The sequence below is a fragment of the Equus caballus genome, chromosome 28 (genome assembly GCF_041296265.1).
Source record: "Equus caballus isolate H_3958 breed thoroughbred chromosome 28, TB-T2T, whole genome shotgun sequence".
NCBI classification, from domain to species: domain Eukaryota; kingdom Metazoa; phylum Chordata; class Mammalia; order Perissodactyla; family Equidae; genus Equus; species Equus caballus.
This window is the reverse complement of record NC_091711.1, coordinates 25798359-25824875: the sequence shown is the minus strand read 5'-3', so window position 1 is coordinate 25824875 and position 26517 is coordinate 25798359. Positions and strand designations below refer to the sequence as shown.

The 26517-nt window shown below is 38.7% G+C and overlaps 2 protein-coding genes across 19 annotated transcripts in view; one reads left to right on the top strand and one right to left on the bottom strand.

Annotated features, from left to right (window-relative positions):
* VEZT (vezatin, adherens junctions transmembrane protein) overlaps positions 1–21766 on the bottom strand; it is a 75312-nt gene extending 53546 nt beyond the window's left edge. For 8 of the 15 annotated variants that reach the window (XR_011433689.1, XR_011433690.1, XM_023631494.2 and 5 more), the window contains exon 1: positions 21565–21724. Coding sequence is in view for 12 of the 15 variants with exons in the window: in XM_023631494.2 (XP_023487262.2) it covers positions 21565–21600 (36 nt within the window). In the remaining 3 variants the exon portion in view is untranslated. Of the gene's footprint in view, positions 1–8495; positions 8637–21564 lie in introns of those variants that run through there. The other 7 variants (XM_070254336.1, XM_070254337.1, XM_023631499.2 and 4 more) reach the window with 6 other exon arrangements.
* Positions 21767–21831: 65 nt separating this feature from the next.
* Positions 21832–26517, top strand: part of FGD6 (FYVE, RhoGEF and PH domain containing 6) — a 106862-nt gene continuing 102176 nt past the window's right edge. For all 4 annotated transcript variants that reach the window (XR_011433758.1, XR_011433757.1, XM_014736756.3 and 1 more), the window contains exon 1: positions 21832–22189. Coding sequence is in view for 2 of the 4 variants with exons in the window: in XM_014736756.3 (XP_014592242.2) it covers positions 22174–22189 (16 nt within the window). In the remaining 2 variants the exon portion in view is untranslated. The remainder of the gene's footprint in view (positions 22190–26517) is intronic.

Genomic DNA, 26517 nt, shown 5'->3' with positions numbered 1-26517 from the left:
CATTTTTGCTGAATAAGCACTTCAAGAAAATGACTCATTTATGTCCTACACCACCTGCACTTCATGCCCCCCATTAAAGATAGCAGATCTCACACTAATGGATATATAAAGTTTGAACCATTCATTTAATGTATTGTTTATTTTCTGCATGATTTATGGTCATTCTGTTGAAATGTCAGTACCATTATTGCTGGTTTGCATTTAAAAAGGAAGATTACCTAGTGTAGAAATGGAGATGATGGGTAAAATGCTTTTATTATTAGGTTCTCTCTTCTAAACTGCTTTAAACCCTTACAGATAGAACAAGTTGTAACTCTTCAAGTTCTAGCTTAGAGAGGGAAGAATAGGCCAAACAAGGCAGAATTAGGCAACTCATTCAATAATAAATACTAACTGAACATCTTCTACATGCCAAGCAATATTGAGGCACAGGGGAGAAAAAAAATCAAAACAGGTGACATCCTTGCTAAAAAGTTTCATTCTGTGATACTTCTCATAAGACCATGGTATACCTGGTTTTCAAAAGTATCAAGGAAAATACTGAGTAGTCTGATACTTTCCAAGTAGGCTGCTATGTTTCAGGAAAATTCTCTCTTGGTCTCAGCTTAAGTACAAAATAAGAATGCTATGCGGCTCTTAAACTTGTTCAGGTGGTAAAACAAACCTCATGACGTTGTTGCAGAAATAAGATAAAAAAGTGGTATGTTTAGGGGCCGGCCCGGTGGCGCAGCAGTTAAGTTCGCATGTTCTGGTTCGGATCCCGGGTGTGGACGTGGCACTGCTCGGCACGCCATGCTGTGGTAGGCCTCCCACATATAAAGTAGAGGAAGATGGGCATGGATGTTAGCTCAGGGCCAGTCTTCCTCAATAAAAAGAGGAGGATTGGCAGCAGATGTTAGCTCAGGGCTGATCTTCCTCAAAAAAAAAAAAAAAGCGGTATGTTAAAATACAGACTATTGTGCTGAATCAAATGACACCTTTACCCTATGCAATCAGCCAAATCCAGAATATGGAAATTCTACAGATCAAATCACCCAGCTTCTTCAACTAATAAATGATATAATAAAGGTGGAAGAGGTGGAGAAAACTGCTAAAGACTAAAGGGACATATTACCCAAATGTGATGTATGGACTTTGTTTGAATCCTGGTTTGAACAACTATAAGACATTTTCGAGATACTCAAGGAAACCCAAACACAGACTAGGTATTAGACGATATTAGAGAATTACTATTAATTTTATTAGATAATTATTTGAAGTTAGCATTTTTTTTAAAAAAGAGGGTATTTGTCTGTTAGAGATGCACACTAAAGAATTTACAGGTGAAATTAGGTAATATCTGGGATTTACTTTGAAATACTCCAAGAAAAAGGGTGGGAGTGGGAGAGGAATAGATGAGACAGTTTGGCAAAATGTTAACAGCTGCTGAGGCTGAAGCTGGGTGATGGGTACATGGAGCTTTCACTGTATTATTCTCTCTTTCTATGTATAACTTTTAAAGTACATTATAAAAGTTTAAAGAAATCAGATGCTAGATTTTCCTAAAATCTAGTAATAAAAGATTTAAGAAAATAATATGGCAGAAAATGCAAAATTGAGAAAATTCAACTTATTTTAATCTGGGAAAAAGACAGGTTTATTGAACTTAAGAACACTCAAATCTTTACAAACTTCCATGTAACGATAGTAGTACTTTAAATATCTACTGAAAGAGAATATGACAAAAAGAAAATGTTCATTTAGTAACATCTTTCAATGAATTTGTGAGTTAATCACACAAGTATAGTATATATAGTAGGCGCTCAATAAATACTAGTTGGTTAGTGATAAATGGACAAACAATGACTGCTATGTAACTTTCCCTTTCTTCAACTAGTATAACGTGCACACGATCTTTTATGTATCCATAAAAATATTCAGATAATCCTGGGCAAATATTTGGACTTGCAAACTTCCTGCAATAATGCCCAGGCCACTCAATACTCCTATTAAGGACAACAAATGTCAAAGGTACCCTGTAGCAACAAGATTTCAAGTTACCAGTCTCACTGGCAGTACAAATAAATGGCTAATTACCTATTAACGTCAATTATTCATATTTAATTTCTACAAACTAATGTAGTTTGTGGAATAAGCAATTTTCAATTATGTGATTGTTGGAGCCATGTTTTTAAAATACTGTTAAGCAAGATAATTAAAAACAAAAACAACATTACGCTCCTATAGAGGAGTAGTTCTCAATCAAAATAGATTTTGTCCCATCTCCCCACTCTGACATTTGGCAATGTCTGAAGACATTTCTGGTTGTTATAACTGAGGAGCGGAGGGACTGGCAACCAATAGGTAGAGGTCATGGATGATACTCAACATCCTACAATGCGCAGAACAAGCCCCACAGTTATCCAGCTCAAACTGTCAATAGTGCTGAGGTTGAGAAACGCTGTTTTAGGGTATATGGAATCATATATTGAAAAAAATTCACAAAAAATAAGTAGCCCAGTAGCTGCTTTCATTCTTTACATTTTATTTTGGGAGAATAATGGATTCAAAAAGCAAAAACAAAAATGGAAAATTAGTTATTTTTCCATAACTTGCAATCTAAAAACTTAACGGGCTTTCTAAGATTGAAATCAGTTACCTTCAAAATAACTGCAGCAGAGTTTATGCATTAAAATTTTAACCAGCCATCAATATTATATAAAACCAAAATAATTACAGCACTTGCTTACATTTGAAGATTATTTTCAAATGAACTTCATGCTCATCTAACTGAACTTGTTTTCCTAAAACAATTTCCTTATTAAAAAATTTCTGTTGGGGCCTCAATATAAGAAAAGAAACATACATCTGACTAACTGGGACACATACGAAAACTAGGAAAGGAAGATATCTAAATAAATTTAGCTTCTTCCACAAATGGCATCTTACTGAGTGATTTCCTTTTAGTTACTGGCACACTTCTGTCAATGCTATAGGCCCACATCCAAGCACCAGCATAAGGCTAAGAAAAAGCCAGCAGAATCCTAGATGCTCTTTTCACACTAACCCTGGTGCACCCTCTGGACTCTCTCCTTCTCTTTCCCAGAAGAGCTCCTGTAAGAGCTGTATACCCTTTTAGAAAAGCAATCTGTAGTCTGCAACAACTACTGCCCAAATTCTCATTCTGGTTCCTCACAGACTATCTGCTCTGTCTTCCTGATGCCAATCAGTGAGTGGTAACAGCATTCCACCAGAAAAATCATTTTGGTAGAAAAGGGGAAAGTCAAATGGCAATCATCATTTGTCCATTTATCACTAACCAAATAGTGTTTATTGAGCACCTACAATATATATTTTTAAAATAAAAAATTAAAACAGTACAAAAAGATATAAAATGCAAAATTACTTTCTTTATCCTACCCCTGACCCCTACTCCCTCTGCCAAAATGTAATGAACATTCTTTAGTTTGCGAATCTTTCCCCCTAAATTTAGTATCTGTTTATGACTGAAAGTGGTTGGCAGTGGAGAGGCCAAGAGGACTTCTAGGTTTCTGGTTTGAACAATTAGGTGGTGCTACTTACTGAAAGAGAAAATATTGGCAGAGCAACAAGTCTGAAGAGGGAGGCAAAGAGAGATGCCTGTGAGATATTCAAATGTGAATAACTTAGACCTAAAATATATGGTGATCTGGAGAGTGGCCTAATCTGAATGTATAGATTTGAGTTTTTAGCAAAGAGGTATGATGGCAAACTAGTATGGTAGCATATAGGTATAGAAACATACGGAGTAGATGAGAGCAGCTAGAGATAACAAATAGTGTGAGAAAACAAGAGAGCCCTAAGAGAGATCAATAAATATTCATTCATTCATTTTTTTTTTTGGTGAGGAAGATTGGCCCTGAGCTAACATCTGTTGCTAATCTACCTCTTTTTGCTTGAGGAAGACTGTCCCTGAGCTAACATCCATGCCAATTTTCCTCTATTTTGTATGTGACATGCTGCCGTGGCACAGCTTGATGAGTGGTGTACAGGGCCAAACCCACGAACCCTGGGCTGCTGAAGAGGAGTGAGTGAACTTAACCACTATGACAGTGGGCTGGCCCCTGAGAGATCAATATTTTAGAAAAGAGTAGAACCTTTGCTGGAAAATAGTAAGAGTAACAACAAAAATAGTAAGCATTTCTTGAGGTGCTTATATGTTAGGCATTAAGCATATTTTCTAATACCTTACTTACTTCTAACAACAAACTTCTAAACAGGTCTTAATACTATTACTCCTATTTTAGAAGGAAATTGGGGCATATGGAGGTTAAATAACTTGTCCAAGGTCACTCAGTAGAATGTGAAGCTAACTAGCCTGAGTCTAAAACCTACACCCTTAACCATGACACAAAGTAGCCTCTTTAAGGGAAAAGCAGATCTAGAAGGAATAACCAAGTTTTCTCTCTCAAGTTCGTCTTATTATTTTAAAATATAGGTTATATCATTTGGGTGTGGTGAGGCCAACAGATCAGTTCAACTGGCACTGAAAGACTGTTGATTATACTCAGATTCCAAGGGAAGGGGGCAATCCATGCCCCGGGGGCCGGCAGAGCACAGAGGCAGCACAAGGAGGGAGAGAAAGAGGAGAAATGATGAGCAAGAGCCTTTACTGTGGTTTTTGTGTGAAGGAATGGGCAAGGCAAGGTAAACAGGCTTAAGATTGGCTAGTCTGAATAAATTGAGTAGGTTCTGGAGCATAGGGGCTGTCCTTAGTAGCGTCTGGCACCTGACTTTGGGAGGATTAGGGCAGGTAAATACTGGCCAGGTGAGAAATGCACATCCAGGTGAGTAGTTTACTATCTCTTAGGAATTGGCTGACCCTGGGAGGGGCAGTCACTCCAGGATCAGCAAGGCCCCAAGATGATAAATGCATCAGAATATAGAAAGTAAAAGACATGGTTAATATACTTATATATCAGATCGTATATTCTGTAAGGTCCAAAATGCTGACCCTGCATGGTGTAATTTTTAATTCAATCACATTAAAAAAAATCTTTTCTCTCTTCAGGTTGTTCTCATCTCAAATGATTCCTCTTTCACTGGCGGCTTGAAGTTTCATAGAACTACACTCTCTTCAATCTGGAAACACAAATCTGGATTTTTTTTTTTTCCTGTGAATATATTTTGGAGTGGTTCAACTCCTCCAAACCTTCACAGAACTAGTGTTCCTATGATCTACAGACTCAACGATTTTTCTGTTTCTTCATCCTTAAGAGAGTTCTATATTTATTAGCTGAGTTAAAGTAGCAATTGGGAATAATTCTGGCAGAAACCAGAGGGAAATTTTCAGGTATAAATTCAAAGAAAAATAGTCAAAAGGCAGTAGATTACCAATCTACTAGTCTAGTAGTCACCAAGGCTAATAGAGCCATAGCAGGCCCCAAATGAACAAGATCACACACACAAAGTATTCCAGTGCTGCACTTTCCCACAGGCTATGGGGCCATAAGTAGTGGGTGTCTGGATATGGCCCTTGACCTGCTTCGTGTGCCCATTTCTTAGGTTACAGCAGTGATTACCTCTGGTTTGGAGATGTCAGTGAAGCCTGCTAACTCTGTTTGAGTCTACCCAGATGTACCTTTTCCTCACAGAAGGATGGTCCGTATAGGTTCCCAACTGCTTGGCCGATTCCGTCCCCGCCAATTCCTCCCCAAACGACAGCAGCACCAAACATTTTACTGAGTATCCACACGTGCCAGGCACTGTTCTAAGCAGCTTTATGTGCGAACTCACCTCATCTTTACAGTAACCTAATGAGGCAGAGGTCATATAAGACAAGAGGAATCTAAGGAATAGAGAGACCAAGTAACTTAGCCAAGGTCACAGACAGTAAATTACAGAGCTAGGATTTGAACCTAGTCAGCCTGACAGAGCTGAAGCTGGTATTTTACTCCAGTACATTGTGAATAACTTAGAGTAAATAAAGTCATTAACTTGGTCTAATATAGTATTTTGTATAGTTTGTGTATTTTTTTAACCAGAAACTGGATTTGTAATTTTAAAATTTATTTAACAGATTAAGTTAGAAAATTCAAAATAGGTCAGCCTAAGTCTTCTGATAATATGTGCATTTATTCCTAATCATTTCTGTTTCAGATGAGCGATAATTCATATATATTTGCCTCAGATTACACAAGCCTAGAAAGAGGCTGTAAAGAATCTTGGGACTATAACAACAATAGTATTCTATTCTTACAGACTATTTTCAAGTCCGGCTCATTGGGCTTTTAAAACAACTCATGCCACTGGAGAGAAAATCTAGCTAATATGTGACAAAACTAATTTCTTTAATTTATAATAAGCCCATATAAACGAATTAGAAAAAGATTTAAAAAAATGCAAAAACGGGCAAAAGATACAAAGAGGTAGTTCAAAGAGAAAAAAATATAAAAATGAGTGCATACAAATGAAAATATGTTAGACTTCATCCTTCACTGAACAAGCGCAAATTAAAAGAAAGATATAATTTTTATCTGGTGGTTGGCAACAATTAAGAAGTCTGATCATATTTAGTGTTGGCAAGGGTGTGAGGACACAGAGACTTCATAACACTGTTAGTGGGAGTACATCTATAAAAATATAAATGTATATATCCATTGACCGAGCAATTCCACTAGGCATCTATTCTACAGATATGACTATAAAAGTGTGCTTAAATATACATAGAGGAACACTGAGCGGGGCCGGCCCTGTGGCCGAGTGGTTAAGTTCACGGCTCCACTGCGGCGGCTCAGGATTTCGTCGGTTCAGATCCTGGGCGTAGACATGGCACCGCTCATCATGCCATGCTGAGGAGGCATCCCACGTGCCACAACTAGAAGGACCCACAACTAAAAATATACAACTGTGTACCGGGGGGCTTTGGGGAGAAAAAGGAAAAATAAAATCTTTAAAAAAAAAAAAGAATACTGATTACTATAACCATTTAAGAACCCCATTTACATTTTTAAAAGTCAAATTATACAATATTTCTGTGTCCTACACACATATATTAGCACATATGTATATATGAATCTAATTGCACTGAAATGATCTGGAAGAAAGCTGATTACAGTGGTTACTTCTGGGGAGAAACAGGGGATTAAGGGAAGGCTGATGCTTTCCCTGTATTATTAGACTTTTTGAAGTAAGAATATATTCACGTGTTATTTGTGCAGAAAAAGGTGCCCAGCAGAAGGCCTGGTAAGAAAGGTGTAGGACTGATAGCTTAGCAAAAGAACAGAATGATCATGTACACTTTTCTATATCAAAACTAATGATCTACTCAACTACTACAGTTTCTTTATTTAAAACGTCAGACTGTATCAAAGCCGTATTATTAGGCCTGGAAAAATGCTAACTAATGTCAGATGTCAGATGTTATTTGATCTCTGCAAGTCTATATTAAAACACAAAAAGCAACAGGAAAATGCAGTCAGCTACTGACAGAAGGCAGTAGGAGGCAGGAAGCATTGGCACAGACACCTGAAGCCGTGAAATGTAAAGGACCTTCGTTAATGAAGACTTCACACCTACATAAATCTGTGCTTACCTAGAAGCCTTTGATTTCCATCCCCTTCTTAAAAGAATTTACGAAATCACTTACAGGTAATTTTTATTTAAAAATTTGTATCAATTTTTAATTTCTTCAGGAAAAAAGTACCATAATGAAAGTTATATATTTTTAAAAGTTTCTACCATGTCAATAGAACCTCTAAAATATCTTTTATCCAAAACAAAATCTTTAAAGAAAGAGATATCGTAGTTATAAGGATTTGATGGAGACTGTCTGGGAACAATTATTTATCAGCTATTTAAAATATTTTAAAAATCTTTTATCTTTGAATATAGCTTAAAGCTATAGGTCTAAATATGATTATCCCATACAGAACAGCAATTTTTCTTGGAAAATATGATTGAAAAGAATGAACTCCCATTGTCAATTGCTATGATTTCCTTATTTTTTTTCCACGCTAACTACAGAACACCATAAAATAAGCTGATGAGGAAGACTGTCATTACTAAATTACACAAGGTAGCTATTTTCTCTATTTTTAATGAAGAAGCCTTTGGTATATATAGAGCTAAAACTTTTACAATTAACAAAACCCTACAAAGGAAAATAAACTTCCCCATTACTATTCATTATATTGCCAATATACTATAGAATTTTCACATATCTTTAATCAGTCCACAATCAGAATGTATAATCTGAAAATAACTACTTATTGCCATCCTACCCCACCCTAAACCTTGGACAATATCATAAAATAGTATCTTGCAAAAATAAAGATACTATAAAATAATAGGAAACACTTTTTGGAGTTTACACATTTTAACATAACTTCTAAATTACTATTCCAAAAGCCCCAAAGCCAAGTGTTAATTTAATTGTTCCTCAGTATCAGCAAAAGAAAATCTAATCAAAGAATTCAAAAAGATTAAGCAAGCTAAAAAGGGTTATAAAAATTGGTCCAACTAATTAAACTACTCACAGACAGCATAGTTCTAATTTCTCCAGTTGACCTAGATGAAAGATTTACTGCCTCTTGAGCATATTCTTTTGATCCACACACTTCTTTCTTTGATGGTTCCCACTTGTTTCTCCAGGAGAACTACACTACAAAATGGCCACTGAACTGGAGGGCGTGTCTTCATCATTACTAAGCATTTTCCTATGAGAAGCAGCTCTTTGAAAAAACCTGACCATAATTTCTTCAGTGCCACTGTATTACTCGGTAATTGCAGAAGAAGTAATAAGGAGAGTGGGGTTTTTAAAATATCTTTAAAGGATATTACTTAATATTTGTGCTTACTTAAAAGTTTATTTAAACCAGCAGCAGGTAAATTTTTCTGGTTGTAGGTTTCCAATATTTTCCAAACGAAATGCATCCTATCCAATTAATCTTACATGAAACATTATAAACAAGAAAAAGTTTTAAAAAGGGCAACTTTAAATTTTTTCTATACAATAGTACAAATGTACTTAAGTACAATAGTATCTTATGCAAAGGGAGAAGTGCAAAGGGAGAAAACTGACACACACAGCTTATACACACAACTGACTAAAAAAGCAACAGTGACTTGGTCTCAACTAAGGCAAGAAGATAGCAATGGCGGGGTGAGCTCTCCCTGGGTCTGATGCTACCCTTAATATCATTCAATATATGGGTAATCAACTGGCATATATCGGGCACTTACTGAATGTAGAGCAGAAGCAAGGTAAGGAAGTAAAACTATCATTTTCAATTGCTTTAGGAAAAATTAGAGCCAGGTCAAACACTGGCAAAATGGTGGGTGTGAGAAGAGCACGCAATAAACATTAAAATGAGGTTTGGATATTATTGGATCACACCCAACCTTATTTTCTGTTTTCCTTATCCCAAATAATAATAATAACAAAAGTGGAGACAGAATTTGTGGTTCTATTAAGAGACAAAGGGGAGATCTTTCAGAATGATTCATTATTCCCTTTCATCAGAAAGGGGCAATTAGTAAGGAAAAGAAAAACAACAAGAACAAGGCAAGGTACATACTGAAGTAGAACATCCACTTTAATAAAGGTACTAAAGAGATATGGTTGTGGATTAATCAGCAAAATCCCAACAATAAGATACAGGTGGCCAGATTGTCAGCTAAATAATTACAACATGGATTTAAAAATAAAGGATGTCCTTAAATATATTATTTCAAATAAGACTAATGGCATTTTGATCTGCTGTAGTGGGAATAAAAAGTGTCAGCAGATAATCAGCAGTACTTTAAAAATCCGGAGGCACCGAAGTCAGTGCACTGTCTAACACTGTGCCCCTGTGGAGTACATTGGCTTTGGGCCTTTTCTCCGAAATCCTTAAGGCATGATTTACTTCTGGGAACTCAGGGAACACCTGGTACAGAACCAGGAAAACTAAATTGAGCTAGGGTTTCTGATCTAAAAAGAGACTGGAAATGAGCAGAATCTCTTCCTGTATCTCCTAATTAACCTAAGCCTCTAAGGCCCTACTCTCATTTATTCAACCTACCAGATTCAGGAAAAATGTAATAAGAAAGAACGATTTGGTATATAACTCCTTCCTATAACAAATGAAAGCAAACTTTAGAGAAATTAAATAATTCATTCAAGATATCACTGCTAATTAATGTCAGTCCCTCTATTACTCATCTAGCCTTCTTTCCACATGCTTTTAAAAAATGAAAGTCTTTAGTATAACTACATAAAATACCAAGATAACCATAAAAAATAATTTAAGCACTGTATCATGGCCTGAGACAAAGGAACTTGCATTTTAATAAATACAATACAATACCTAAGAGAGACCTACATACTACCTTCTGGAATGTTTACATTAAAAAAAAAAAACCTTAAAATCTATATTGGAACTCTGAGAATATGTGAAGAAGCCAAAATGGAAGAAACAACATGCCCCAAACAGAAAAAAGCAAAGACTTGTTCCCAATAAAAATTTTTATAATTCATGCTAAACAAATTTATTCTTGCCTATCGGGTGACAAAGTAGCTTTGGAATTAATGGTCAATCTTATATCAGTAGGCTCCTGATTGAATAACTCCATTAACAAATACTCTTTCCACCATTACAAATAGTGATAAAAGCATGAATTTTGCTATGCTTCCAATCTCAGCTACTATTCAGAAGTAGATTATTTTATATAATACAACTGTAGAACTTTATGTACCATAGGAAGCTGAAAATACATTTTAAAGAAAAATAATAATGATATAAAAATACCTTAAATTTTATATGCATAATAAATTTCAGACAGCAAGCTCCATTATCAAAGTAGTAAATACTGTCAAGGTATACATTCACAGACAAAACCAATTTCCTTCCATTAATCAAATCAATAATGCAGGAAGAAAAGAATTTACAAATGATACCTAATAAAGAATGCCTTAATGTTCTTTACAGAAATATAACAACCTTAAAAAATATAAAGAAAATACATCCTCTCAAGCAGGAGAGTATTTGTTTTTTTTTAACTTTCTTTCAAATGTGGGAGATTGTGTGAGGGCCATCTCACATTCATTTGATTGATTTAGTGCTGGGGGTAGCAGGGAGCAAACCCTGAACATAGTCCCAACAAAGGGTTAATATGTAATAACTTACTGAGAAGGACGAAGGATGAAGGAGTGAAAGAGATCAAGATAACATGGGCAAAAACTAGCTTTCCCAGTCATGAATAAAGAAAAAGAGAAAGAATTTCAACAAATACCAAAAGGAGTTCAACTATAGAAAATAAGGTTACCATGGACAGAGATCTGAGAGTGTAAAAGGCACCTTGAGTACAACATTGTTCCTATGACGAAGTTACAAAGAAATGGTTTAGACGCACTACAAATAATGCAAAGAGGTAGAAATACTAGTTCTTCAGACAAAAAGTTCTTATTTTCAAGTACTCGTCCCTCTAGGAATAGCAGGACTCAAGACAGGACGAATGACTCAAAGTTTCTGCAACTAATTTACAACGAAAAAATCTGACAGCCATGAAAGAGCAACATGAGAACTTTAACACCTGTTTAAGCTGACTAAAGAATTCTTACTCTCAAAATATCTTAATTAGAGACTACAATAACAGAGGAAAGTGACAATATTGGTATTTCAGCATTTATTTTGCTTAATACCCATGTTAGATGTGGTGTCCATGATTTTCTGAACTTTGTCCTGATGCTGTTCAACCTGAGGTCCAAGTCTGAGGTGTGCTGTCTTTCCCACTTCAGTCTCTTGGGGTAGTCAGGTCCAAGATAACGGAATTAATTCTAAGGTATATGGGGAATCCAGCCCTGATGAGATGAAGGTGGTCAGATGCTGGGGAGAGGAGTAAGAATTGGGCCTGGGAACCTCACTCTTCCTTCCTTTTCTTAATTCCTCTACTATATCATCTTTCAGTGCACCCCTGGTCCTCCCAGACTAGGAGGACTTGAAGATGATCTCTGGAAGGAGAATACAAAAGACCAAAATTAGACAATAATAAAACTTACTAATAATTTGGAAATCAGAAAATTGATATGAAAACAAGATACTTCAAGGTTTTTTTTGAGGAAGATTAGCCATGTGCTAACAGCTGCCACCAATCCTCCTCTTTTTGCTGAGGAAGACTGGCCCTGAGCTAACATCCATGCCCATTTTCCTTTACGTTACATGTGGGACACCTGCCACAGCATGGCGTGCCAAGCAGTGCATAGGTCTGCAACCAGGATCCAAACCAGTGAACCCCGGGCTGCTGAAGTGGAATGTGTGAACTTAACCGCTGTGCCATGGGGCCGGCCCCAAATACTTCAAGAGTTTTAAACAAGGAAAGGATGTGGTTGGAATACTTTCCAAAAACTTTGCTTGATTTAAAATTTTTAATTTTAATGCAGCACATGACTCTCTAAGTCTTAAGATATAAGCAAGTCTGATTTCTGACTCTGAAAATCATTAAAATGACAGTATTACACTGAATTTACCCACAATATCCCAGTTAATTTTTCTTGGGGAGGAGCAGTTAGGTCTCATAATGGATATAGTGGACTGGTTTGTTCAACCTCCATTCCACCTTCCTTCCTTCTATTGTGTTTCCTTCTTGGGTTAAAGAGATGGGAAAGCTGAGGCCAGCAGAGGGGGTGTAGTGGTTAAGTTCATGTGCTCTGCTTCAGTGGCCTGGGGTTCATGGGTTCAGATTCCAGGCACAGACCTCCACACCACTCATCAAGCCATGCTGTGGTGGCGGCCACATACAAAACAGAGGAAGATGGACATGGATGTTAGCTCAGGGCCAATCCCTCTCAAGCAAAAAGGGAAAGATTGGCAACAGATGTTAGCTCAGGACCAATCTTCCTCACCAAAAAAAAAAAAAAAGAGAGAGAGAGAGAGAGAGACAGGAAAGCTAAATGTGACAATTCCTAAATTATCTTGGAGCTACCGTTCTAGATATAAATTAGGGTTCCCCCAATTAGGTACACTTGTGAGAAATTTGGAAGGTGGGAAGGAAGCAGAGGTCCACTTCTTGCTGCCTTACTTTTATTTTGTTTTGCTATTAAACAAAGCTGTGGAGGCAAAACGTTTCTCAAGCAGTATTCCAATATGTATTCTCCAGCTTCCTCGCAATGCAAAGGAAGTTGTGGTAGAGACAATAGATAGACTCTGAGTTCTAGTATCATTGTTCCAGCTTTGCAGGTTATGGAGAGGCAGACGTGGCGATGGCTTCCTGATTCTTGGACTGTAGCTATGATCGTAATCATGTGGTTCTTGGCTTTATGAGTTTAACAACCTTGACAGAACTTGATCCTCTAGCCCTTCCAACAATACTTTACCCACTAATTCCCTGTATTAAATCTTTCTCTATTTATAGTAGTAGATAGAGGGGTTTCTGTTTTCTGTACTAAGATCTATGGCTAATATAGTCCTCGTTATCTAGAAGTAGGGCTGACTTAACAGAACCTAAAATACATTGTACTGGCTTAGCAGTTGAGCTATGAATGGCAAGGAAATATACTGCAGGCAAAAAAAGCTGACTCACTATACTCAAATGGCAAAACATTTGATAAACTATTGCCATTGCATTGTAATACCGTGGAAGACAGGCCACATGCCCAAGAAGCTTTCAACTCTGCAAGAGAAGGATTTCTCTGCCCGTGGCCTGAGATTAAGATGACTGAAAGTGGTGATGGGGAGGGAGGGGGGCGAGGGGATGTCGGGGAGGGGTTCTCATGGCTGGAAAAGCCAAAAGGCAGGAAATAAGATGGTGACCTCAAGTCTTCCCCCAAGATCCTCCCCAAAATAATGGGAACCAGCCCAGCTGCTAAGATCTGATTAAAGGTGATACCTTTCCACCCAAGCCTCTCTTGTAGATGATCAGGGTTGTTGCCATTAAATTGAACGAGAGGAAGAAAAGATCCAAAACAGAATCAGAAAAAAATCTGCTGACTTCAAATTTAAGAACTATGTCTAAATGGGCTCTTTAGCTGCGGTTAATTGTGTATGAAACTGTCTAGAAGCAAACAGACTGGAAACCTACTACATTTCAGGAAACTATACTGCCAAAGAAACCAAAATCCTGCAAAATCTTGTAATTATTCAACCTCTAAAGCAACTCTTAGGCCCACAGACCTGCACCAGCAGGAATCAAACTGTGAAAGGTGTGCAGTTCCGAACAAGAATACACTTTAACACTCATTCCATATGAGGCTATGGAATACTAAGAGACAAGGAACAGGTTCTCAGAGGGCAAAAACAGAGGCCATAGGTGATAATGGACAAGAGTTAATCCTAGAGAACAGAACAGGGGCAGCAAAATAGGTTAACTGAAAAATCTTCTTACAGGAACTTTGCAAGAAACAGATGGCACACTCAAAAGGGGTAACTGAAAAGAGTTTAATGAAATGACCACTTATTTACAAAGCTGTAAGTAGAGTCAGGGCAACCAATAGGGGACAGCGAAACCCCCAGGTACTAGAAACAGCAGGAAGTTATTACCGTCCATAGGCTAAAGGGCAGGGTCACTGAAGCGCTGGAAGAGATGGAAGCTAAAGGAGTCCCCAACAAGAGTTGTGGCTTTAGGTACAGGGACACAATCATTACCAAATGGTAGCCCTGGAGGGAGGGAACTATGAGGATGAATACCTCTCCAGTGCTCTCTCTTCTACCCTTGCACTATAGACTGAATGTTTGTGTCCTCCCAAAACTCATATGTTGAAATCTAATCCTCAATATAATAGTACTTGGAGGCCGGGCCTTTGAGGTATCTAGGTCATACTGTTAGACCTCTCAAGAACGGAATTAATGCCCTTATAAAAGAGATCCCAGGGAGCTCCCTCGCCCTTTCTGCCATGTGAGAACACAGCAGAAAGACAGCCATCTATGAACCAAGAATCGAGTTATCACCAGAACTTGACCATGCTGGCACCCTGATCTTGGATTTCCCAGCCTTCAGAACTGTGAGATATAAATTTTTGTTGTTTATAAGCCACCTGGTATGGTATTTTTATTACAGCAGCCTGAATAGACTAAGATACCTCTCATTTAAAAGGGCCTTCTCACTGGCTGGACCAAAATGAAATCATAGGACAAGGGAATACAGGTGATGCATTCCATAATAGGGTGAAATTACGGGTCTGGAGGGGCACTTGGAGAAAAATCATCACCTACAATAATATCGATCCCTGACCCATACACCTGGGTATTAAATAAATCATGGTTAAAGAAGAAATAAAAAAGGAAATTACAAACCTGTGAGACAAACTACATTTCAAAACTCATGAGATACAGCCAATGTAGTACTCATAGGGAAATTTATAACCCCACAAATTATTTTTAGTACTTAGTCTTTAATTCAAGAAGCTAGAGAAAAAAAAAAAACAGCCAATAAACACAAAGAAAGTAGAAGGAAATGGATAAAAGTAGAAAATTAAAAAAAAAATTAATCAGGGGCTGGCCTGGTGGTGTGGTGATTAAGTTTGCATGCTCTGCTTCAGCAGCCCAGGGTTTAAAGGTTCAGATCCTGGGTGGGGACCCAGCACCGCTTGTCAAGCCATGCTGTGGCAGCATCTCACATAAAATAGAGGAAGATTGGCAAGAGATGTTAGCTCAGGGCCAACCTTCCTCACATACACACACAAAATAATCACAAACAAACTCAGTTGAGCTGATCAAACAAAATCAATTTAACTGGTTCTTTGAAAACTCTATCTGGTAAGTCAACACTGTGGCAAATCTATGCAACATAACAAGAAAGGCCATGAACAAACATACATAATAAGATCTAGTTCGTGTTATAAATGAGACTAAAAATTAAGAAACTATTAAGAACGCTTTATACCAATAATTTTAAAAACTTAGATAAAAAGCAGTTTTCTGGAAAATTGTAATAATAGCTAACATTTACTGAATGCTTACAACACGGCAGAGACCATCTAAGTGCTTCACTTACATTAAGTCATTCAATACTCACAACTGCTGCATGAAGACAGGGATTGTTATTTCTATTTAGTATTGAGAAAACTGAAGCATAAAGTTAAGTAAACGGCTCAAAGTCACATTAACCGATAAATATTAGAGCAAGGATTTCCCATGCTGTACAGCTCCAGAGCCTATTCCTTTAATGACTATATTACACTGTCTTTCAGAATAAAAAAACTATCAAAATATCCCCTAAAATAGAAAACTGGAACTGACCAATAACCATAAAAGAAATGGAAAACAGTAAACATCCATTCCACCTACCCCCAGCAAAGGCCCAGATAGTTTAAGGGCCAATTTAGCTATTCTCTCAAGTAATAGATCACTCCTGAAGAGCAGCAGAATATGCCATCCCAAAATACGCCCCTTGGGCATATTGATTATTTTCAGCTGTAGGAACTTGAAAAGCTGCAAATGCAGGGAAAGGCTTCCCCTTATCTGCCTAAGGACAGATCTTCCAGAAGGAACTCAACTGACATAAATCCCCTCCCAAGAGTTTCATCAAGCAGGGAAAACTGACTCATCACAAGAGAGAAGGCTACAAGTGTACACACCCAGACAAACTTTGTTACAAACCATCACATCTCCCAACTGTTCTTCTAAGGGCCCATTCATCTTTTATAAAAATCACTTACTCTCCCCTAAGAGGCCTACTAACCCCTGGTCCCCTCAGTGAGATGGTATTTAAGCCTGAATTCTAAGCCACCTTGGGGAGTTGGAATTTTTCCCTGGGTATTGACAAAGATTCTTTGCTTGACTAAACTTTAGTTAGGCTCCTGAATCTCCTCCTAGGCCCATCTGTGCTCTTCCTCGCAAAATCCAGTTTTAGGAACAACCCTGCTAAGTCAGTTTAGCAAGGGCCCATCTGTGCTCTTCCTCGCAAAATCCAGTTTTAGGAACAACCCTGCTAAGTCAGTTTAGCAAGAGTCTCCCATCTTCCACATCTGATCACCCTCGATATCAGGTTCCTCATCTTCTACCATCCCCTCTGGTGATGTCTGACCACCCTGGCCTGTCTCAGGAAGAATCCTGTTAGATCAGTTTAGTAAAACTCCTCTTACCCTGATGTTACCTCTTAGTAATTAAATTCCCACTTGCCCTTCTGTATTTGCAGTTGAGCCAGGTTGTATACTGAGGTCTCTTTTCCCCCTACTGCAATGGTCCTGAATAAACTGTTTTTACTGCTTTAACTACTGTCTAGCTCTGGTTTTTCTTTAACAGCATCTCCCAGGTATACATGAGGTATACCTGTTAATAAATTTTTGTTTGTTTTTCTCTAGTTAACTTATCTTTTATTACAGGCGTCTCAGCCAAGAACTCAGAAGGGTAGGGGGAAAATTATTTTTCCTCCCCTATATTCTCAGTTTGTAAAATCAGTCCTAGAGCACAGACAGAGATGGGAAGCTGCCTGACTCATTTAGAAGGCAAACAATTAAAATGTTCATGGAGTGGAAGATTCAATATTGTAAAGACCTCAGCTCTGCCCAAATTAATCTAGAGAGTCAAAGCAATCTCAATCAAAATCTCAGTAGGTTTTTTTCCTTAACTGAAATTGACAGGCAGGTTCTGAAATTCATTTGGAAATACGAAGGGCCAAGAATAGCCAAAGCAATCTTGTAGGAAAATAGAGCTGAAGGGTTTTATCTACCAGATACTAAGACCTATTACAAAGTTACAGTAATTAAAGTAATGTGGTATTGGTACAAGCATGGACAAATGGACCAATGGAAGCGAGCATCCAGAAACAGATCCACCCACACAAGGTATCCTGATTTATGACAAAGGCAACACTGCAGTTCAACAGGGGAAAGGATGGTCTGTTCAGCAAATGCCAGGTTAAGTAGACATCCATGTGGGAAAAAAATATGTTGACTTTTACCTTGTCCCATATAAAAATAAGTTCCAGATGGATGGCAAATCTAAATGCCAATGGTAAAATAAAGCTTTTAGAGCAAATATCTTTGTGACCTTAGAGTTGGCAAATATTTCTTTAAAAGCACTAACCATAGAAGAAAAATGTTTAATTGAATTATAATAAAGTTAAGAGCTTCTGTTCATTGAAAGGCACTACTGAGAGAGGGCCATATACATTCTGAGATAAGATATTTGAGGTGCATATATCCAACAAAGGACTTATATCCAGTATATGTAAAGAATTCCTTCAAATCAGTAAGAAAAAAGAGATAACCCAATAGAAAAATACGCAAAAAACTTAAATTGGCTTCCTAGAAGTGGATATACAACCCATTGATAAACGTATAAAAAGACTCTCAATTTCCTTATCCGCAAAAAGCAAATTACAGTCAAGAGGAGACACCAGTACACACCCACCAGAATGATAAAAAGAAAGACTGAAATTAGCAAGTGTTGGTGAGGATGTAGAGCAACTGGACCTCTCAAACACTGCTGGTGGGAATATAAACTGGTACAACTGCGCTGGAATAACGTTTGGCAAGATCTACAAAAGATGAATATATGCACTTCCTATGACTCAGCAATTACACTCCTAAGTATATACCCAACAGAAATACGTTCAACAAAACACATATGCTAAAAGGTTCACAGTAGCACTATTCATAACAGCCTCAAACTGTAAACTACCCAAAGACCATCTACAATAGAATGGATTAAAAAACTGTCATGTAGGGGGACTGGCCCAGTGGTCTAGTGGTTAAATTCCTGCAGTCCGCTTTGGTGGCCTGGGGTTCATGGGTTCAGATCCCAGGCATGGACCCAGACACTACTCGTCAAACCATGTTGTGGTGGCATCTGAGGAGTCCCATATACAAAATATAGGAAGACTAGCACAGATGTTGGCTCAGGGACATCTCCCCCTGGCCCCCTCCCCCCCCAAAATTAAATTGTCATATGCGACCAGCCCCAGTGGCCAAGTGGTTAGGTTCAGTGCACCCTGCTTTGGTGGGCTGGGTTCAGTTCCTGGGTGTGAACCTTCACAGCTCTGTTAGAAGCCATGCTGTGCTGGTGGCTCATATACTTAAAAAAAAAAATAGAGGAAGATTGGCATGGATCTTAGCTCAGGGAGAATCTTCCTCAGCAAAAAAAAATAAATAAAAAAAATCACATGTTCACATGGAATACTACAGAGAAATAAAAAATACTCACATGACAATATGGATGAATCTAACAAAGCCAGAGAGCAAAAACAGTCAGACAAAAAGAGCATATACAAATGTGTATAAACTATAAAAACAGATGAAACAGGGTTATTTATCATAAGTCTGAATAGTGGTTATCTTTGGGGTGTGGAGAAGTGACTGAATGGGAGAAAGAGGGAGCACCTGCTATGCTGGGAATTTCAGTTTCTTGATCTGGGTACTGGTTACATGGGTATGTTCAAGGTGAAAATTCATCAGTCTGCACATTTATGATCTGTGCACTTTTTTCTGAATAACATACTGCAATAAAACAATGGACATGACAAAAAGCAAATAAACAGCAAAGTGAAAAAAATTTTCTACAAGTGTGATAAGGCTAAGTAACACACGAAGAACTCATGCAAATCAATTTTGAAGAAGTTAGTATCCAATAGGAAAATGGGCACAAAATATGAAAAGAAATGCTTAGCAAACAAATAAAAATGGCTCCAAAAAATGCACAAAATGTAAGTTAGAACAATGGAATGCTATCTTTTTCCTGTCAAATTAGCAAAGATTAAAGGAAACCAATAAGGCTGTTGCTGAGGATTTGATGAAACTAACACTCATGCCCAATGGCAATTTGAATTCTTATAACTGTTCTGCCTAAGTCTTAAAAAAATGTTCATATTCTTTGACCCACTAATTTCCCTTCTAGAAATTATTCTAAGGGAAAATCAGATTTGCAGTTAAAGATGGACTTATGTCAGTGTTGATTACCATGGTGAGTATTTCGAAACAATATAACTGTCCAATAATGGAACAATGGTTATATTATGACACATATGCGCGATGGGATATTATGCTATCAATAATGTTTTCAAAGAGTAATGAATATGAAAAGACTCATGATAAATTTAAGTGAAAAATACATACAAAATTCTAAGTGGTATGCTATCTTTTGTGTTAAAAAATATCATACACTTAAACATACATTTGCATAGAAAAAACTGTATGAACAACAGTATAATGTTAATAGTGGCCGTCTTTGGGTAGTAGGATAATGGGTGGTTTTAATTCCGTGACTTTTCTACAATGAAATGTTCTTTGAACATTTATTACTATAATATTCACAGATTTAAGAAAGTAACATGGTAAAAAAAATAATATCCACAGTTTCCCTTACTCTAGACAACTAAGCAATCTAGATTTTTGTCTCTCCTTCAGCTCCCACATTCAATCTGCAACTGTTTCCTCGATTTTAGCCATTATTCCATTATTTCTTCTCTCACTTCCAAAATTCAGGGGCTTGTCTTCCTTAGTGAGCTCCTCAAATCCACTCTTCGTTTTGGCAAAATGGTCCTATCTTCTACTACTTCCACATTCTAGCCACATGAAACCACTTTATATAGCGACACTCCCCACTCAAGCCTCTGAAAAATCCACACTAGGTACTTTGACACATTCCAACCTTGGCATACTCTGTTCTCTTTCCCTATAAAGCATTTTTTCCCTTCCGTCTTTCTAATCCGATTCATAGTTCAAGATTCACCTCGCTATCACTTAAAGGGTGTAGCTTCTCGGAGGCCATCAAGAACAGAGCCATTTCCAAATTTATCCTCCAATGACGTTTGTACATATTTCAACATATGCCATTCTGTATTGTTAGTGTCTAGCTCCCCCATTGTTCGGAATGGGCCATTTCTTTTTAAAAATTTCTTAAAATCTAGTTGGATGAGTGAATGTAAAGCATACATGTATGCAATACATCCATTCAGGGGTGCGAGTTTTCACCTGTGTCTGATAGATAAACGGCAACAAAACCATTCGCCTGGTTTTTTTCATTCAAGATGGCAGAGAACGTCTTAAAAGAGTCACACAAAAGCACTCCCACCCGGAGCCTCGAGTCAAAAGAACTGGCTACACCTAGCGCAAGAGCAAAGGACAAAAGAATTGAGCCTGGATGCTGAGATGCCCCGGTCCTAGTCACCCAGAGCAGGTCCCACACACAGATTTTATACTGTATTAGAAAATGAGCACCTGCTGCCTTCATTCATGGGCCACGCCTCGACTGTGAACGGTGACCTGAGGCACTTCTGGATACTGACCCAAAAAAATCGCGCACGCAAAAGGAAAAGGCTAACTTGTATTAGTGAGTATCCAAAATGCAGGATGGGGCCCCGCCCCAGCCAGGCGCAGCCCCCCCGCGGCGCATCCGTCCCGGGGGAAGGAACAGGCCGGGCTCCCGTGCACGGACGGACCTGGCAACAGGGCCCAGGCTGGGAATCTGGGCGGGCCTGGGGAAGAGGCCGGCCGCGGCCAGGGCGCCTCCGGGACACCTGTCAGGCTGCGGCCAACGCTAGGCCCAGAAATCGCCGGGATTCGGCGACGCAGGCCGGCAAAAGCGTCCCCCGATCCCTTGGCCCGCATCGGCCCCTCGTCTTGCCTCCTCGCCTTGCCCCTAGTCCTTCTCAAACAAAGGCATCCCACACCCACCGCCATTTTCCCCTTACCTCAAACACCACCTCTTCGTCAAACTCCGGTGTCATCCTTCTCCGCCATGCCACCCGCCTCAGCACGATGGGAAATGAAGGCGGGAGAACAGGCGGCACCCAAGCCTCTGCTCCTGGGGTCCGGTGTTTCTAGAAAACTGCAATTCCCAGCATGCCTCGCAGCTCACGCCCCCATTTCCGACCCGCTTATTGGAGCAGAAGATGAGCGTGTGGGCGGGAGGGGCGGGAGCGGGATGCAGTTCAAGCCCTCTGATTGGAGGAGGCTGAGGCTTTTGTCCGCCTTTTACGGCCGCGACTAGCAGGGGGCGCCTGAAGCACTGATTTTTTCGGTGCTCGCGAGGGGCACGCGCCGGCGGAGGCGCGGTGAGCGCTGCTCGTGCCCGCGCCTGGCCGTCCGCCCGCGGCTCGGCTGGGCGGCGCTCGCGCCCGGGAGCGCCGCCGGGTCCCTGGAGCCGGCCGCATCCTTTGTGCCGCGCTCCGCGGGGCCGCCGGACGGAATGTGGGCGCCGCGGGGTTTTTTCTCTTCTGCCTAAACTCTTGAAACAATGGACTGAAAGGGGAACATGGACTGAGGGGGGCGAGCGGGGAATCGAGCTGCACGGGGAAATCATGACTTCTGCCGCCGGTAAGTGACGGCGCTCGCGCTGCGGCTGGAAAGTTTGTAGCGAGCGCTGCCGATCTTGGGCTCTGGAGCAGCTTTCTCCTCTGGGGTGGGGGACTGGTGTTCCCTCTACCTTTCCCGAGGACTGTGGCAAGTGCGGAGCCCACGGCGTTCGCTGCCGCCTTTTCTGGTCCCTTCCTGCCAAAGGGGGCTGTTTGGAAATCTTGTGTCTCTTGGGACGTCTCTGGGGAGACCCGTGTGCGGGGTCTTTGCGCCAGGTGAAACGCGAAATAGAGGGCATTTGCTCATCGCTCCTAAGCTTTGAGCGACTTTGCTTTTGCGTGCGAAAATAGTTTAGATTGCCATGTTAAGAAATCGGTTATTCTAGGAAAGGGCACTGCTCCCGGAGTGTTGAACTCGGCGACTGTGCTGAGTCGCTTCAAACCTAGTATCGACTGGAAACCCTGTTCGACGAAGAGCTTTAGACGGTGTTCCTCTGGTCCTCGTGGTTTTTTCCCCTCTTACCTGAGAAGCAGAGGAGGAGAATTGCCGATGGCAAGCTTTTTGTTCAGCTTCAGCCAATTTTTTATGGATTTTTTCCTATTTCTACCTGGTTAGTGTAAACAAAGCCTTATTTTTGTGTGCCTGCCACAGTCCTTTCCTACCTTTGTGTGGATTTTCGACAATTCTGGACATTGTATTTCTAAATATTCTTAAGAAACAATTCTTATTTTCCGAAATAATAACTAAAGTCGTGTTAAACTCACTTTATAAGAACATAAGTTAATTTTTAAGCCAGAACTTAATACTAATGTATTAAGATTTTTAAAAAACGTTTTTGTCCACGTTCATTAGGCATTTTACAGTAAAATAGTGTAAAGCTTCCCCTCAAAATTACTTCTAGAGTTAGTACTTAAGTATCAGTTTGTTTTCTTAGCTTTTCCTGACATTTGTTTTAAATTCTTGCAACTTGAAACTGTCAAACAGCTCTCTGAATGTTCTGGTTTGTATTGTTTCTAAAGCCTAGATATATTGGCATATTGCATTGCTAGGTGTAATAGATTAGAACTAACAAGGCAAGAAGTTAGCCAATAGGAATAAGAAAGCAAGGAGTGAAGTATTCCTGTAGTAGTATTCCTGAAGAAGATGTGGATCTTTCCTTTTTGATGTTGTATGTATGTGTAGAAGATATGTCATCATACACTGGAAGTTATGTTATTTATAAACTCTCTTTTCCTTACCAAAGAGAGGCTTTCTACTTACTTGGAGTGAATTACTTTCATCCTAAATTTCTGAGCTTCACTTTGTTCAAGTTTTTTTTTTTTTATTAGTGAACCAATCTAATTAATTTAAATTTAAAGCGATTGGAAATTTTAAAATCCTTCCAGCCAATTTTCTTCCCTCTTTTGGAGTGTCGAACACTTTTTAAAATATTCATACCTTATACGTATCAGTTTCAATTCTCCAGTCCTAACAGTGTATGATGAACAGATACGGAAGCATTTTATTTGACATAGTATGTAAACCTGATCTAGGGCTCAGTCTGGAATTACCCTAGGATAATGCAAGCTATTTTTATATTTTATCAACTTTACAATTAAAGAAATCCACAGACATTTTTGTGGTGTTTAAAAGAAGGACACTTCCTGTGTTTAGCTAAGTTAGTTGGTTTTTAGCATGGCTTGCTGAGAAGCGTTAACTACTTTTTTGTTCACCCATCTGTTGAGATTTATTATAATTCCTTCTCACGTCTAAGTGGAGAATATAGACGAGAACTGGGATTTTATTTCTATCCGGTTCTTATAAAATTATGTGTTCATAATTCTTACAAGCCATTTATGATGCTTTTTGGAACAATAATCAAATTCATTAAAACTTTAGGAAAGTTATTTGCAATTGGGGGAGAGGGTGTTTTGTTTCTATTGCATCTAATCTGTGGTATTTGGGATAGTTGGCTTAAATTAAGGAAATAGGGTAAGTTGTAGAACATCTAAGTTATAGGTATCCTGAAGAAGAGCTTGCTTTGTTTTTCTGCATCTGTGAAAGAGTAGGCCTATAGTAGAGATTTTAGAATTGTTTGAATCAGTATATGAAAAAGGAGAGAGAATTATAGATGCACATTTTGAATCTTTTTGAACATGTATAGGTCAGTGTCTCGTTAATGCCTGTGCTTTGCTTTTTGGCTGGTCCAATAGCTAAGAAAGTGTGCATGTAAACTGGAGCCATCTGTGTGTAACAGTTGATGAGTCTGTTTGTAATGGTTAGTAAAATGGTACTAGTGCTTTACTTTCTTACCTTATTTTTCCGTGGAGCCAAACAGCTGTGTAAATAAAAGATTTGCTGCTTTGCTCTCAAAAGCTTTGGGTCTGACTGTTGATACAGTATTAAGATCCAAAGGTGCTGGATTCATTTCCAAACATCGCACGCTTATTTCAAGAGTTTGACATTGGAGCAGACCATAATATGATGACTTGTTATTTTTTGATTTGTGTTTCTTTCAAAATAGAGTCACCAAAAAAATAACAATAATAATAATAATAATAAGGATTTCAGATATTGCTATACCAGCAACTTAGTTGAACACTTATTCCTACTAATAATTAAGAACTTATTCAATAATCGTATTGATTCCTGCTAACTTTTCAAAATACTATTCTACATTAAAATGGATATTGATTTTTTTTTAAAAAGAAATTTCTGTTAGGGAGACAAAGAGTATGTGTGTGTGGCAGCTCTGACTATTCCCAAGGTTTGTGTTCAGCACTGGGGCTACAGCAGTGAGTGAGACCAAGTGCCTGCCCTCCTGGAGCTTGCCTTCTACCAGTGAAGACAGACAAAGGTACACTGAAGAAAAATCATACAGGGCAAAGGGACTCGAGAATGTAAGAGTTCTCCTTGAGCAAGTTTCTCAGAAGTTATCATCTCAGAATCACATAGGTTCTAGAGAAATATTCAACTCCCCTATTTACAAGTAAGGAAACTGAGGCTGCCAGATCTGCACAAAGGCACACAATTAGGTTAGCCAGCTCTCCAGGTTGTTATTGGCTTCCTCCAATACACAGCGAGCTAATAGTGGTAAGCCAATGCTCACAGTTAGTTATTTAATTCAGCAAGTATGCATCGAGGGCGTTAGGTACATAATGCTGTGCTGTATTTGTTGGGAAGCAACCACAGCTCGTATGTAGTTAATTGAATTTCTAGGACACTACGAGAGAGCAGGGATTTATGTCTCTTGGAAGCAGACTTGTGTATAAAACATATTTAAAGGAAAGAGTAAAATTGGTACCAAAGATTAAAAAAACAATTTAAGTAAAGAGCAAAAATTGATTAGTTAAATGACTCTGAAGCTTCTGACAAGGCTGTAAGCTTCAAAAAATAAAAGATTAATTTGATGAGATGGTTTTGGTTTTTTTCGTTGTGGTAAAATACACATAACAAATTTACCATCTTTATGATTTTTTTTCCTTCTTCTCCCCGAAGCCCCCCAGTACATAGTTGTATATTCTAGTTGTGAGTGCCTCTGGTTGTGCTATGTGGGACACCGCCTCAGCATGGCCTGATGAGTTGTGCCATGTCCACGCCCAGGATTCGAACCGGCAAAACCCTGGGCCACCGAAGCAGAGTGCAAGAACTTAACCACTTGGCCACGGGGGATTTTTAAGTGCATAGTTCAGGAGTGTTAAGTACCTTCACATTGGTGTGCAGCCAGTCTCCAGAACTCTTCATCTTGCAAAACGGATTTTTTTTCACTCCTTCAAAAATCCCAGAGGTAGGATGTTTTAAGAAGGGTCACGGAAATGAAATCAACATGACGGCTTGTCAGTTTTCATTATCTTGAGTAAGATGGGAGGCTGTGAAGAGGCCCAGGGCATTCACACTTTCTCTTAAGACTTTACTTAATAGACCAAGAATTTAATTTAATAGACCATCACACCAAGCTTTATCATTAGGTTTTGAAGAGTTTTACAGTTGTTTTCTGCGTAAAAAATACAAACAAAACTAATAACATGCATATTGAATAGCTAACTGAAATTGTATAGCTTTGGGAATTTTATTAAGTTTTTTTGAAAATATTTCATTATTTTTATTAATAATATTAATTTATTACTATTATTTATTATCTTCTTTATTGAGTAAGAAGACCTCTGTTATCATATGATCTTGGTGAAACACATAGTATTAGGGGTTTGGGAAATTCTTCCTCGATTGGTAACAGGAAGTAGAACACCCTACTCCTTTTTTTTTTTCTTTTACTCAGTTCCATGTAACATCTTCCCGAGTGTTGTGACTAATTTCCTTGGTTGAAAAGAAAATCATCACCAAGTGAAGTATCAAAGCCTCTGTGTATTCAA